This window comes from Pongo abelii, chromosome 4 (genome assembly GCF_028885655.2).
Source record: "Pongo abelii isolate AG06213 chromosome 4, NHGRI_mPonAbe1-v2.0_pri, whole genome shotgun sequence".
Taxonomy (NCBI): domain Eukaryota; kingdom Metazoa; phylum Chordata; class Mammalia; order Primates; family Hominidae; genus Pongo; species Pongo abelii.
This window is the reverse complement of record NC_071989.2, coordinates 140,012,012-140,027,359: the sequence shown is the minus strand read 5'-3', so window position 1 is coordinate 140,027,359 and position 15,348 is coordinate 140,012,012. Positions and strand designations below refer to the sequence as shown.

The 15,348-nt window shown below is 36.5% G+C and overlaps 1 protein-coding gene across 2 annotated transcripts in view; it reads left to right on the top strand.

Annotated features, from left to right (window-relative positions):
• FNIP1 (folliculin interacting protein 1) overlaps positions 1–15,134 on the top strand; it is a 159,626-nt gene extending 144,492 nt beyond the window's left edge. The window contains 3 exon segments of one of the 2 annotated variants that reach the window (NM_001131596.2): positions 4,863–5,060; positions 9,658–9,773; positions 12,087–15,134. In NM_001131596.2, the coding sequence (NP_001125068.2) occupies positions 4,863–5,060; positions 9,658–9,773; positions 12,087–12,165 (393 nt within the window). In that variant the 3' untranslated portion in view covers positions 12,166–15,134. 2 annotated transcript variants of the gene reach the window in all.
• The last annotated feature ends 214 nt before the right edge of the window (positions 15,135–15,348 follow it).

The following is a 15,348-nucleotide window of genomic DNA, read 5'->3' as shown; positions in this document are numbered from 1 at the left end:
ATTTACACAAAACAGTGGAGTTAGCTTATCCCTTCCTGCCTTAAATCTTGGTGCTTGCTCCTCTTTCTTACTAATAAATGTACTTTGTGGCATCTTTTTCCATAATAGGGTTCTTTCATCTGCAATAAAAACCTGTTCAGGTAGATACCTTTTGTCCTCTATGGTTTTCTTGATGGTGTCCAAGAACTTGTGTATTGCCTCTTGGTCAGCAAAAGCTGTTATCTTGATATTTTTTAAGCTAAAACTCTTTCTAAAATTATCAAACCATCCTTTCCTAGCATTAAATTCTCCAGCTTTAGATCCTTTACCCTCCTTTTGCTTTAAGTTGTCATATAATGACTTCATTTAAAAAATAATATTAGAGTTTATAGTTAGAGCTTTCTTACAGCAACCCTGTACCCACGTAAGAGCTGCATTTTCATTATGAGATTTAAAAGGTATTCTGCAAAAGTACCTGGTTTTCACACCTAGTGGCATTGCCGCAATGACAGCTTCACAAATTTCCTTTTCTTATTTTACAACCGTCCTCATGGTGGATTCATTGGTCTTGAAATGATGGGTAATCACAGCTACTTAATCTATGGTCCGTATCAAGCCATTTAAGTTTTTCTCGTAATATCTTAACTTCTCTCTACTTTTCTTGAGAGCATTTGCAGCATCACTAGTGGTACTCCATGTGGGTCCCATGATGTTATTCAGGGTTTGCTGTATCACACTAACCATGATGAAAAATACATGAGAACCTTTAGACATCAGTTTTGTTATCTTTTTGTCTTTTTGTTTTATTAGAGACAGAGTCTCACTCTGTCACCCAGACTGGAGTGCAATGGTGCAGTCATAGCTCACTGCAGCCTCAAACACCTGGGCTTAAGGGATCCTCCTGCCTTAGCCTCCCAAAAGAGATTAGTTTTGTTTTGTTTTGTTTTGTTTTTTTGTTTTTTGAGACAGAGTCTTGCTCTGTCACCCAGCCTGGAGTGCAGTGACGCAATCTTGGTTCACTGCAAGCTCCACCTCCCGGGTTCACGCCATTCTCCTGCCTCAGCCTCCCGGGTAACTGGGACTACAGGCGCCTGCCACCATGCCCGGCTAATTTTTTTTTTTTTTTTTTTTTTGTATTTTTAGTAGAGACGGGGTTTCACTATGTTAGCCAGGATGGCCTCGAAAAGAGATTAGTTTTTAACTGAGATATGCTATTTATTGGAGAGCGGAACTGCTCCTGCAGAGATGATTAAGTTGGCAGGGTGTTTGAAGTACATACTTGCAACACTTGAGCTCTGGGCAATAGCAACAGGAAGTGGCTACAAAACTATTACAGTAGTACAGTAGGTACTGCAGCTAGTTTTATGCAGTTATGATTTAATACTATACATTTGTTAACATTTCTCTGGGCTGTGAATGTCACCTTGTATGCCTTGTAAGTGTGTAAGTTTTTATAAATTTTAACTTCTTATAGTAAATTTGTATTTTACAGTAGTAAATGGTAAAATATACTACCTACATTTTTTTGTTTGTTTGTTTTGAGATGGGTCTTACTATGTTACTCAGGTTAGTCTCTCGAACTACTGGGCTCAATTGATCTTCCCGCCTCTGCCTCCCCAGTAGCTGGGATTACAAACGCACACTACTGTGCCATGCATCCACATATATTTTATGTATTCATAATATGCCTAACTTTTCTTATTTTCCATATTTCTAGGCTACACGGTTTTGTCTAAGTTTTTCAAATTGTTGCAAATTTCCAAAAACTTTACTCATATATTATATTGGAAAAAATTGGCATCTAAGTGGACCTGCAGTTCAAACCCATGTTGTTGGTCAGCTGAATATATTTCACAATATCACAGATGTGTATATATCTTTGCCAAAATTATATTTCCATAATTAAGTGATGAATAACAAAGTGATTTATCCCTGGCAAGAGATGAATAAATATTTGAATACTGTTTTACAAAAAACAAATATAAATTTGGGGCTCCATGGAAAATCTTCTCAAGGTATATTTCTGGACTTTTCCTTTGCCATTCTCTTCTTATTTCTCAATATCATTTCTCACAAATGTAGCCATTTGCATCTACTTCTATTTCTGATTCTTACTCTTACTGAATTATCCATGTTCTTGTCCCATTTTTTTCACCAGTAGTCCTATCTATACACTTCAATGTCATATTCCTACGTCCCTTTCACTGCGAAACTCCCTATCACACAGATCCCGCGATTGCCCTCTACTTCCCAGCAGTTGGTTTCTGCTTCATCAGTAACACATATTTTTTTTTAAGCTAGATGTATTTATTTTGATCTCCCTCACAAGTCTATGAGTTCTGTTGTCTTTGTTTCTTTAGTTTCCAGGAAAGAGCTTTATTCAGAGTAGTTGCTCATTAACTAGGCAAAGAAATATCATTTGAGGATGCCAAACCTGGGCTTATCCAGGAGTAAACTTTTGTCCTAATTGTGGTACCTTTTCCTAATTGTAGTAACATTAAAAGTTAGAGAGGAAAAGCCATTGGTCTCAGTATTTCATATTATAGTTTTAATCTCAGTCTTGTTGCTGCTATTCCATTTGGCCAATAATAAAAAAAAATCCTTACCTTTCCAAATACAGAAAAATATTAAAGGTAGGGTCACTATCTGTTTCTGGCAGTCATGCTCTGTACTTAATTGTCATTTCTGGTCTTTGTTTGTAAACCGGGGGAAGGTAAGGACATAGCCATATGCCTTGTGGCTCTTTCATGACTATGTATATATGAGTCAAAATATTATTTTTCACTGTCTTAACATTTTTAACAATGAAAGTAAATGCTTGTGATAAAAATTCAAACAAACAATAAGGGCTGGGCGCAGTGGCTCACACCTGTAATCCCAGCACTTTGGGAGGCCAAGGTGGGTGGATTGCGAGGTCAGGAGTTCGAGACCATCCTGACCTACATGGTGAAACCCTGTCTCTACTAAAAGTACAAAAATTAGCCGGGCGTGGTGGCACATGCCTGTAATCCCAGCTACTCAGGAGGTTGAGGCAGGAGAATCACTTGAACCCGGGAGGCAGAGGTTGCAGTGAGCTGAGATCATGCCACTGTACTCCAGCCTAGGCTGGTGACAGAGTGAGACTCTGTCTCAAAAAAATAAATAAATAAAAATTAAAAAATTCAAACAGTATAAAGATATACAGAGTAAAAAGTAGAAGTCCTTCATACTCTTAACATTCTTGCTTCACAGAGATCTTCAATACTTCATACTTGATTTGAGTATTTTCTTTTTTCTATACGTTTTCATTTAGATGTAGATCTGAATTTTTAGAAACATAACTGTATGTATAGTGACATTTTTTTTTTTTCCGAGACAGAATTTCGCTCTTGTTGCCCAGGCTAGAGTGCAATGGCATGATCTCAGCTCACTGCAACCTCTGCTTCCCAGGTTCAAGCCATTCTCCTGCCTCAGCCTCCCAAGTAGCTGGGATTACAGGCATCTGCCACCATGCCTGGCTAATGTTTTGTATTTTTAGTAGACTTGGGGTTTCACCATATTGGCCAGGCTGGTCTCAAACTCCTGACCTTAGGTGATCGGTCCACCTCGGCCTCCCAAAGTGCCTGCATTATAGGCGTGAGCTACCACGCCCAGCCTGAATTTTTTTTTTTTTTCACTTAACAGTGTATCTTGGAGAACCCTGTTAGTATATTTTGATGTGTCCCATTTTTAACTGCTGTATTCATACTCTGGACAGATGTCTTAGTCAAACAGAAAAATCTAATTCATGTAGGCAGCAAAGCACTTCATGACATCAAGGAATACCTTCTCTGGTGCTGAGGGATATTAATGCCTGACATATTGGGATAGTTAGCACAGAATCTTACCATTGACTTATTTGTGTGAATAAGTCTTGTTTTTTTGTTGTTGTTGTTTTTTGTGTTTTTTTAAAGACAGGGTCTTACTCTTTGACCCACATTGGAGTGCTGTGGTACAGTTTTAGATCACTGCAATTCTTGGGTTCAAGCAATCATCTCACCTCAGCCTCCTAAGTAGCTAGGATCACAGGTGCATGCCACCATTCCTGGCTGATTTTTTAGATTTTTTTGTAGAGATGAGGTCTGTCTATGTTGCTCAGGCTAGTCTCAAGCTCTTGGCCTTAAGCAGTTCTCTACCTCAGCCTCCCAGTGTGCTGGGATTACAGATGTGAGCCATGGCATCTGTCCTGTCCTGTTCTGTTCTGTTTTTAAAATGTTTGTCTCAGGCCAGGTGCAGTGGCTCACGCCTGTAATCCCAACACTTTGGGAGGCCGAGGTGGGTGGATCACAAGGTTAGGAGATCGAGACCATGGTGAAACCCCGTCTCTACTAAAATACAAAAAATTAGTCAGGCATGGTGGCGTGTGCCTGTAGTCCCAGCTACTTGGGAGGCTGAGGCAGGGGAATGGCTTGAACCTGGGAGGCGGAGGTTGCAGTGAGCTGAGATTGCGCCACTGCACTCCAGCCTGGCTACAGAGCAAGACTCTGTCTGAAAATAAAATAAAATAAAATGTTTGTCTCTTTCAGGGTAAAAAAACATTTTCTTTCAATTGCCTGTCACATAGTTGACACTTAATACATTTGTCAAATTAATGAATGATCAAAAGACTGTTGAAAGTTAAGTTCTGGACTAAATAATACAAAGTCCTTGTAATGAATACAAAGTCTCTATCTGTGATGATATCTATAATATGTCTCAGGGTATTTGTTAATGAGTTAATTATTCTCCTTGGTCAAGGAGATATTGAAATATTGAAGTTTAATTTTTTTTTCTGTTTTTGTTTAGTAAACCTTCATTGCTGAATTACCATTATCTTTGGAAACTTCATTTGCTAAACATAAGATGAATTATTCTTTTATTTCCAGCATCCAGTTTTGGATGAACCAATAGCAGAAGCTGTCTGTATTATAGCTGACATGGATAAATGGACTGTTCAAGTGGCCAGTAGCCAGAGACGAGTGACAGATAATAAATTGGGAAAGGAAGTATTGGTTTCCAGTCTTGTTTCCAATCTGCTTCATTCCACACTTCAGCTTTATAAGCATAACTTGTCTCCAAATTTTGTAAGTATGTGTAACAACACTTGCATTACTTTAAGCACTGCTTAAAGCTTTCATCATTGTTTTTCTGAAAAAAACCTGTTAGGGACTGAATGTTTGTGTCATTACCCGAACTCATATATTGAAGCCCTAATTCCCAGTGTGACAGTATTTGGAGATAGGATCTTTGGGAGGTATCTAAGGTAAGATTAGGTCTTGAGGGTGGGGTACTCTGATGGTATTAGTGGCCTAAGAAGATGAGGAAGAGAGATAAAGATTGTTCTCTCTCCACCATGTGAGGACACAGTGAGAAAACAGCTGTCTGCCAGCAGGAAGAGAGCCCTTACCAGAACCTAACCATAATTGCACCTTCGTCTTAGATTTCTAGCTTCCAGAACTGTGAGAAAATAAATATCTGGAGTTTTTTGTTTGAGACAATGTCTTAATCCCATCACTTGGGCTGGAGCACAGTGGTGCAATCTTGGCTCACCGCAGCCTCAACTTCTTGGGCTCAGGTGATCCTCCTGCCTTAGCCTGCTGAGTAGCAGGAACTACAGGCACGTGCTACCACGCCTAATATTTTGTATTTTTTTAGTAGAGATGGCATTTTGCCCCATTGCCCAGGCTGGTCTCAGACTTCTGGGCTCAAGTGTTCCTCCTGCCCCAGCCTCCCAAAGTGCTGAGATTACAGGCATGAGCCACCATTCCCAGCGATATATCTGTTTTGTTTTTTTTTTAATCCACCCAGTCTATGATACTTTGTTATGGCAGCCCAAGCTAAGACAGAAGGGGATGTGTACATGTCTGTATGTTCTGATTTCAGCAGCCAGAATTTTTGATCATGTGTAGTATAGTCATGCAACATCTCCCAGCTTTGTGTAGAATGCCAGTACATTCTGGATCCTCATTGTCATGTCAGGACTTTTATTGATCTCTTTATAATACTGGTAACCTCTTTCTAAAGACCCCATTTCCAACTTTCAAGGTTCTTTCTTTCACTTATTAGGAGGACTATAACATATCATAGTTAAAAAGCTCTGTAGTTCAAGATGATAAGGGATATCTATGACAAACCCGTAGCCAACATCACACTAAGTGGTGGAAGACTGAAAGTATTTCCCTAAGATTAGGAAAAAGACAATGATACCCACTTTCCCTACTTCTGTTCAACATGCTACTGAGAGTTTTAGCCAGAGCAATCAGGCAAGAAAAATACAAAAGACTTCATGATTGGAAAAGAGGAAATAAAATTATCTCTGTTTGCAGATGACATGATCTTCTCGTACATAGAAAACATAAAGATTCCACAAAAAACTGGTAGAGCTAGTAAGCAAATTCAGCAGATTTGCGTAATACAAAACCCATAAAAATAAGTTGCATTTCTGTATACTTATTTGAACAATGAACACTCTGAAAAGGAAATTAAGAAAACAATTCCACTTACAATAGCAACAAAAAGAATAAATTACTTAGGAATAAATTTAGGGAGACAAAAGACTCCCTTGTACACTATAAGGTATAAAACATTATTGATAGAAATTAAGGACATATATAAATGAAAGCACTTCCCATGCTCATGGATTGAAAGACTTAATATTATTAGGATGTCATTACTACTCAAAGTTATCTACAGATTGACTGTATTCCCTATCAAAATCCAATTGATATTTTTTGCAGAAATAGAAAAACCCATCTTAAAATACATTAAGAATCTCAAGAGATCCCAAAGAGATAAAACAATCTTGAAAAACAACAGTGTTGGTAGATTTCACATTTCTTGATTTCAAAACTTATTACAAAGCTACAGTAATCAAAACATTGTGCTACTGGCATAAGGACAGGTGTATAGACCAATGGAATAGAATGGAGATCCTAAAAGTTAACCCTCACATATAAGTTTAATTGATTTTCAACAAAAGTGCCAAGACCATTCAACAGGGAAAGGAGTCTTTTCAACAAAAGATGCTGGGAAAATTGGATAGCCACATACAAAAGAATTATGCCACGTACAGAAATGAACTCCAAATGGATCAAAGATTTAAGAGCTAAAACTATAAAACTTACAAGAAAACCTAGGGGATAATCTTTGTGACATTGGATATGACAGTGACTTCTTGAATTTGAAACCAAAAGCATAGGTAACAAAAGTAAAAAAATAGATAAAGTGGACTTCATCAAATTAAAAACTTTTGTTTATCAGCTATCAACAGAGTGAAAAGACAAACCTATAAAATAGAAAATATTTGCAAATCATATATCTCAAAAGGGATTGATACTCAGAATGTATAAGTAACTCCCGCAACTCAACAGAAAGCAAATAATTGAATTAAAAAATGGCAAAGGACTTGAATAGACATTTTGCCACAGAAAATATACAAATGGCCAATCAGCACACGAAGATATGCTCAACATCATTAGTCATTAGGAAAATGCAAATAAAACCACAGTGAGCTGCCATTCAATACCTGTAAGGATGACTATGATAAAAAGAATCCACAAAAAATAGTAAGTATTGACCAAGATGTGGTGACCTTGGAACCCTCATGCATTGTTGATGGTAATGTAAAATGGTGCCGGAGCTGTGGAAAAGTTTGGCTGTTCCTCAAAAAGTTTAACATTGTATATTACCATATGATCTATTAATTCCACTTCTGTGTTTATACTCAAAACAATTAAAAGCAGGAATTCAGGCAGTATACTCTTGTTCATAGAAACATTATTCTCAATAGCCAAACGTTAGAAATAACCCAAGCGTCCATCAGCAAACGAATGGATAAACAAAATGTGGTATAATATATACAATGCAATATTTATTCAGCCATGAAAAGGACTGAAATTCTAATACATGCTACAACATGGATGAACCTCATACGCATTATGCTAAGTGAAATAAACTAGACACAAAAGGACAAATATTGTACGATTCCACTTATATGAGGTACCACAAATAGGCAGATTCATAGAGACTGAATCTAAAATAGTGGTTACCAGGGGCTGCGGGAAAGAAGAGAATAAGGAGTTATTGTTTAATGAGTACAGAGTTTTTGTTTGAGATGATGAGTACAGAGTTTTTGAGATGATAAAATGTTCTGGAAATGGATGGTGGTGATGGTTGCACAACATCGAATGCTCTTAGGACTATAGAATTATATACTGTAAAGTGGTTAATATAGTAAATTATATTACATATTTTATATCTACATATATTCTGCAGTTAAAATTTTCTTATGGCATTATCAGCCTAAAGCATTGTGAAAAAACATACACTATAAAACCACAACCATTTGGTTGTGTTTTAACAATAATAAAGTAGATTTTTATTAGGAGCTTTTAATAACTGATTTTCATTGGAAAGGAACACTCTGCAAGAATTTAAAGTTTAGCACCTGAAACTTCTGTTTTTTCCTCAAACATGTTTAGCATCAATTCACATGATAAATCACCTATTTTAGTAAATTGAGCAAGTTAATTGACATTAAACAAAATGTATGTTTCAGGTTTTTTTTTGTTTTTTTTTTGTAACTTTTGTCACCCAGGCTGAATTGCAGTAGTAATCATGGCTCAATGCACCTTCAAAACCCCTGGGCTCAAGTAGCTAAGACTACAGGCACGTGCCACCATGCTCAGCTAATTCTTTTTTTTGTTTTGTTTTGTTTTAATTTTTGTAGAGACAGAGTGTCACTATGTTGCCCAGGCTGATCTCGAACTCCTGGCCTCAGATGATCCTCCTGCCTCCACCTCCCAGAATGTTGCGATTACAAGTATGAGCCACCATGCCCAGATGTGTTTTAATTTTCAGTCTTTCAGCTTAGAAATTGGGGAACTACATAGCATTCTTTGTGAACTTTGGCAAACTTTTTTATTCTCCACAGGAGAATACATCCTTTCCTATGTAAATACATTTGAAAAGTATTAATTTATAAAAATTTTATATTTATCAAATTTGAAATAAAAACATAGTGAAAAAAGTTTTGGAAATGGATAGTAGTGATGGTTGCACAACATTTTGAATGTACTTAGTGCCACTGAAGTATACTTAAAAATGGTTAAAAAGGGCTGGACACGGTGGCTTACACTTGTAATCCCAGCACTTTGGAGGCTGAGGTGGGTGGATCACCTGAGGTCAGGGGTTTGAGACCAGCCTGGCCAACGTGGTAAAACCCCATCTCTATTAAAAATAGAAAAGAAATTAGCCGGGTGTGGTGTGCATGGCTGTAGTCCCAGCTACTCAGGAGACTGAGGCAGGAGAATTGCTTGAACCCGGGAGGCGGAGGTTGCAGTGAGCTGTGGTCGCGCTTTGCACTCCAGTCTGGTTAACAGAGCAAGACTCCGTCTCAAAAACAAAAAACAAACAAAAAATGGTTAAAAGGGCAAATTGTATGTGTATTTTTGCACAGTTAAAAAAAAAAAAAAAGACGCTGTAGAAGCTAATCTTTGATATGAGCCAGAAAAAGGTTCACTTCTCTTTTTAGCTAAAACTACATACTTTAAAAATGTGCTCCAAATTTTAGTTCATGTTGAAATAAACAGAATTGTCAAAAACATTATGTTTTGGAGTTTGCCATGACTGAGAGTTGCAAACTGTTTTCTGACCTGGTTCTTGGTTCCTCCCTAACTACAGTGTGTAATGCATCTTGAAGACCGGTTGCAGGAGCTATACTTCAAAAGTAAAATGCTGTCTGAATACCTGAGGGGGCAGATGCGTGTTCATGTCAAGGAGCTGGGAGTGGTTCTGGGGTATGTTAATGGTTTCTTTTTTGGCTTTGCTTTTATTGCTCTGTCATCAGGCAAGGAATGTTCCTCAGAATTGCCCTTTTTCCTTTTACGTATCTTCTCCTATTAGAAGCTGGAGGCTGTTATCATTTAGGTTGCCCTGTACCATGTAATAGCAGGTTCCCTGTCATCCACTAATCTGAAAGGCATTATCCCTTGTGCCATTACATACAGTAGGTTGAGAATATAATCAGAATGAATTAAAATCTGAATTTTTGTCTCAGAAACATAAGTACATACTCATTTATTAAATATGTTGCAAACTCATTATTCCAAGTATCTGCCCTGCCTTCCAAATGAGCTGATTGAGGTAACAGAAGTCTGTAGATGGTAATATCCATATATTACTCCTTCCCCCCATTAACTATATATTATGTCTGTCTACTCCACATTATTCTCTGGCAGAAAACAGTTATCAAAAATGCTTACTGAAGGAGGAATGGGAAGTTGGTAGAGGGGGCATAGTATAGCCCTATTACATTATGTTCTGTGGTCACTTTTCTTGTGTTCTGTGGCCACTTCAGGCAGGTTCATATGAATGATTTCTTGAATTGCCATTAAAGAAAGCAAAACAAGCTAGAACTTTTATCTAATTTGACTTTTATGATGGGAAAAGAAACCAATATCACTGAGAACCTACTGTGTGTCAGAAACCAAATGAAAATTTTTTACTAGTGTTATTTCTTAATTCTTATTATCATCCTGCAGTGTGTAGGCAATGTTATCCAGGTTGGAAACAGATGATTCTGTAAGTTAACATGCCAGATGTCACACACTGGTAGGACTAATTAGGGATTTGAATGACTATATCTTTTTTACTTTAGACCCTATTTATATTCTGTAGGACCACACTGTTGGTCCAGACTTGATGATTTTGACTTGAGTTATACAGAGAGAATTGTTCTCCAGTATTTGGAAAATCGGTAACAGGATATAATCTTGTTTTTCTGGGGAGTGAGGTGTGTGTTTAATGCCTTTATGTAAAAATATTTAAGACAAGTTTTAAAAAGTAACATACATGTAACCAAAATTCACAGTGCATTTTGGCATACAATGAAAAGTAAGTCATTGTCTTCTTCCCCCAACTTCCAACCCCTACTCAAACACTGTTAACAGATTGTTTTATAGAATTTTTAAATGAATATTATTTAAAAATCTAAGTTGAGTTATACTCTTGTGTCCTTGTACAACTTGCCTTTTACTATATCTTGAATGTTCATATAAGCACATAATAATCTCATTCTTCCTAATGGCTGTCTAGCATTCCATTATATGTTGGAATTTAGATTATTTTTAGTTTTTTGCTACTATAAACCAATGCCAGACTGAATATAAATCTCTGACATTTGTAGGATAAATTCCTTGAAATAGAATTTTTGGTTAAAGGGCCTGTATTGATAGATAGTTTGACAGATTATACTGAATACTCTCCAGAAAGTTTCAAAATGAATTCCCACAAACAGTAAGAGGCACTCTTTCTGGCTATTACCAAATTTGATCTTTGCCAAGCTACTAGCTAAAAAATGGCATCTGATTTTATTCACATTTCTCTAACCATGAGGGAGTCTGATTAATATTTTCTATGTTGATTGGCCATTTTTGTTTTCCTATAAATCTGTGGTAGGATGTACTTTGAAGTAGCTCCCATTACTTCCAATACATCTTATTATAGAAACATTTGAATCTAAAACAATCTGGGTACACATTATTATTCTTTGTTTTTTTTTTTTTGAGACAGGGTCTTGCTCTGTTGCCCTGCTGTTGGTACATGGCTGACTTCAGCCTCAACCTCCTGGGCTCAAGAGATCTTTCTGCCTCAGCTTCCAGAGTAGCTAGTACCACAGGTGCACACTACCATGCCCAGCTAGTTTTTAAAATTTTTTGTGGAGACAGGGTCTCATTATCTTGGTTAGGTTGGTCTTCAACTCCTGGGCTTAAGCGATCCTCCCAACTAGGCCTCCCAAAGTGTTGGGATTACAGGCACAAGTCACCACACCCAGCTATTATTACACTAGATTGTAGTTGTTAGTCATTGTGCCATGCCCCAATTCATGTTCCATCAGCATGTCATTGAGACACTTTCCTACATTTATGACGTTGTTAACTCATATCTGTAGTTCTGTGTTTTATTTACTGAAAATTTTTCCTTTTGGCCAGAGTGGCCTAGCTCCTTAACCGTTGAGGTATAGTGACCTTACAGGTGGTGGTCATTGCCTGTAGAGTTCATGTCCTCAGTACAGAAAATCAAAACTGACATTTTTTTCCCCTTTATTTCAGGATTGAATCCAGTGATCTTCCACTTCTGGCTGCTGTAGCAAGCACTCACTCTCCATATGTTGCACAAATACTCCTTTAATATACCTAAAGATTGTTAGAAATTGGTGGGAAAATAAGTAGAAACCAAGGAAGCAGACACAACACGCATTTATGGAGATTCTTTGTCCCTTTTAGACTTCCATCTGAATGAGTCAGTCACCAGGGTATTCTGCATAGCATTGTATATTCTGTGTATGTCAGATGGCTTTTTCTTTTTGACTGGACATTTGGGTGGTGGTAGATTTTTAAACAAATGAAATTAAAGCAACAATAATTTTAAAGCATTTGAAAAAGCCAAAGCGTACGGTAGAAATTTCTACAAAATGAATATTATCAGGAGTTTCATGTGATCACTGCAGTGTTGTCACAACTCATAAATAGCAACAATGTCTCATGATTTAATGGCTCAGAAATAGTTATTCATTAGTTTTTAATTTTTAATTTCTAAGGCACAGAGATCTATAAAACCTTGATTGTTTGGTAGTTTTGCAATTCAAAACAGCTAATGTCTGGTTATTTCTCAAAGTAAGTATTTTAAACAGCCTGTTAATTATAACAAACTCAGAATAATGAGTGTAAATGTGTTATGTTATCCACCCAAGTGTACATATGTACCTATTTTTTTTAAAAAAGCAGAAATAGAAATACAAGATTGGTAAACATGCCTTTAAAAAATATATATTTTCAACTAGTATTGTCTATAATGCTGAAATACTACTTATTGGTGATTTTTCTGTTTCACACACTCTAAAATATAAGTAATGCCAACCTTTTTTTTTTAAGGCTGAGATTCCCAAAATGAGAATACTACTTTATACCATTTGTTTATAAGTATGAACTATTCTTATAAATATTAATATTTACATGTTCACTAATTTAACATAAATGAAAATTAGGATTAAAAATTGCACCAAAGCATTGGCAAAAACAATACTATATTCTTTAAAAGTGCTCAGGTAGCCAAGGCCCTTGCTTTTGGTATCAACCCTCATGAACCCACAGGAGCTGAATATTTGTTTCACTGCTTAATAATCCTCAATTTACACTAATAGAATTCATAACTCTTAAAATTATTCTCTTTTTTTCTAAGAGCCCCTCCCTTCCAAAAGCGTATTTTTTTCAAAGATTTTCACTTCTCAATTGTTGCCTTTGTACATACTATAGAGTGTTGCTTGTAAGAAAGGCTAATATGGAACCAAACTCCTGTAAGTAATGTAAATAGAAAGGTGGGTGGATAAAGTTTTCAATACTCTTTACTACCTCAGTTTACTTGAATACTACATTATAGTTTATTCTTTGCTTATCTGGTCTAAGAGACTTTTAATGCTAGTAGTAAAGTTGGTTTCTGCTTTCATTGACTATTTTCATCATAATTTCATTATTGATTAAAAAAAGAAAACCACTTGTTTATTCAGTTATTAAATATATTATCCATTCTTGCTGTTTAAATTTTCAATAGTTAATGGAAAGTTGTCTTTGACCTTGAATTTACAGCATTGGGTCACATTTTGCCTTGCTGTGTATGTATTCAAGAGACTTCCAACTAGACAAAGAAAAAATGGTTGTTTTAATGGAATGTAAACCTGAAATTGGTGCGTCTGCAATCTGTTTGGCCCATGACCTTTTACCTAGTCCCAGTTATTACCTGAGTCTCCCATGGATGACTTGCTGCCAAGGAGTGTTTGTGGATATATTTTCTTTGGCTTTATTTTCTTCTGTGCGTTAACAAAATTATCCAGTTGTCTAATTTTGGAATTCTATGAGTCAATCTTTTTGGCAGAATTCAGAATATTAAAAAGTTCATACATTTGCGGGCCATTGTACCTTTTTTGTTTTGTTTTTTTGAGACAGAGTTTCACCCTTGTTGCCCAGGCTGGAGTGCAACAGTGCGATCTCAGCTCACTGCAACCTCCGCCTCCCAGGTTCAAGTGATTCTCCTGCCTCAGCCTCCCAAGTAGCTGGGATTACAAGTGTGTGCCACCATGCTCAGCTAATTTTGTATTTTTAGTAGAGGTGAGATTTCACCATGTGTTGGTCAGGCTGGTCTTGAACTCCTGACCTCAAGTGATCCACCTGCCTCGACCTCCCAAAGTACTGGGATTACAGGCGTGAGCCACTGTGCCCAGCCTTGTACATTTTTTTTTTTTTTTTATTGTAGCTCTGTGTAGCACTTGGATAATGTCTGGGTGTTTCCTTAACCATCAAACTATTCTTTATTTAAAATGTTTAATTACCATTTAGAAATTCTAGTCCTCAATAAGTGGGTGGCTCATGCTATTGTTGTTCCTAAAGCTAAGCTTTGCTGGGAAGGAAATGACCTATAGTTTCTTAAAGAATCATTAATCCTTATAGGATTCCTGAGTTACTGTTTTTTTCCTCCCCACTGCTTCCCGTTCCTGAGTTTTGTAATTCCTAATCCTTCTATAATTTCTATTACCTTCATCATAGTCATTCTTTCCTTACGCAAAGCCCAAGGAATGAGCTGCTGCTACTTTAAAGTGTGGTCATTATGAAGAATGTGAAAAGAGTTTTGGCTTGTTCGAAATAATTTTTACAAGTTATGGTACAGACAGTTGTTACATATCAAAAAAACTCCTGTTTATTGAAACAGGAAATAAAAAAGGGATCTTTTACATTATAGAATTAAAACTAATTTTTTCTTGTATATAAACTAATTGGTTTGATTTTAAATATTTCTGGCTTTTATTAATATGTCTTAATTTTGAGTTTGAAAATGTTAAGTGCAATAAAAACATACTAGTACAGATTTTGTTTTGTTCCAATTGGCATACTCTGGGGATGATCACTTAACAGATTTTACATAATGCCTATTTCTGGTAGATGTCTTATGAGATTGTTCTGCTTTTTCTAAGTTACTTAGATGTTGGATATGTAAAATGTACATAGTTGTTTCTTGTTCTGTATACATTTCTCAAATGTACACTTGTACTATAATAACCTCCCAGTTCTAGGGGATATTTGTGCAATAAATACACATGTCAACTTGATGGATGGTGTTAGTCTTTCTTTCATATATTAAGGTATACATAACATGGACTGATGTCTATCCAGACATCAGATGACAGAAGTTATGGACTGATATAACTTCTGTCAAACTTAGAAGTTTGATACTTCTAAGGATGTGACCTTTCCCCATTGGTATTTCCATATTGGTAATTTAATAGAATCTACTTCATGAGGTGGTTGTGAGAATCAAGTGAAA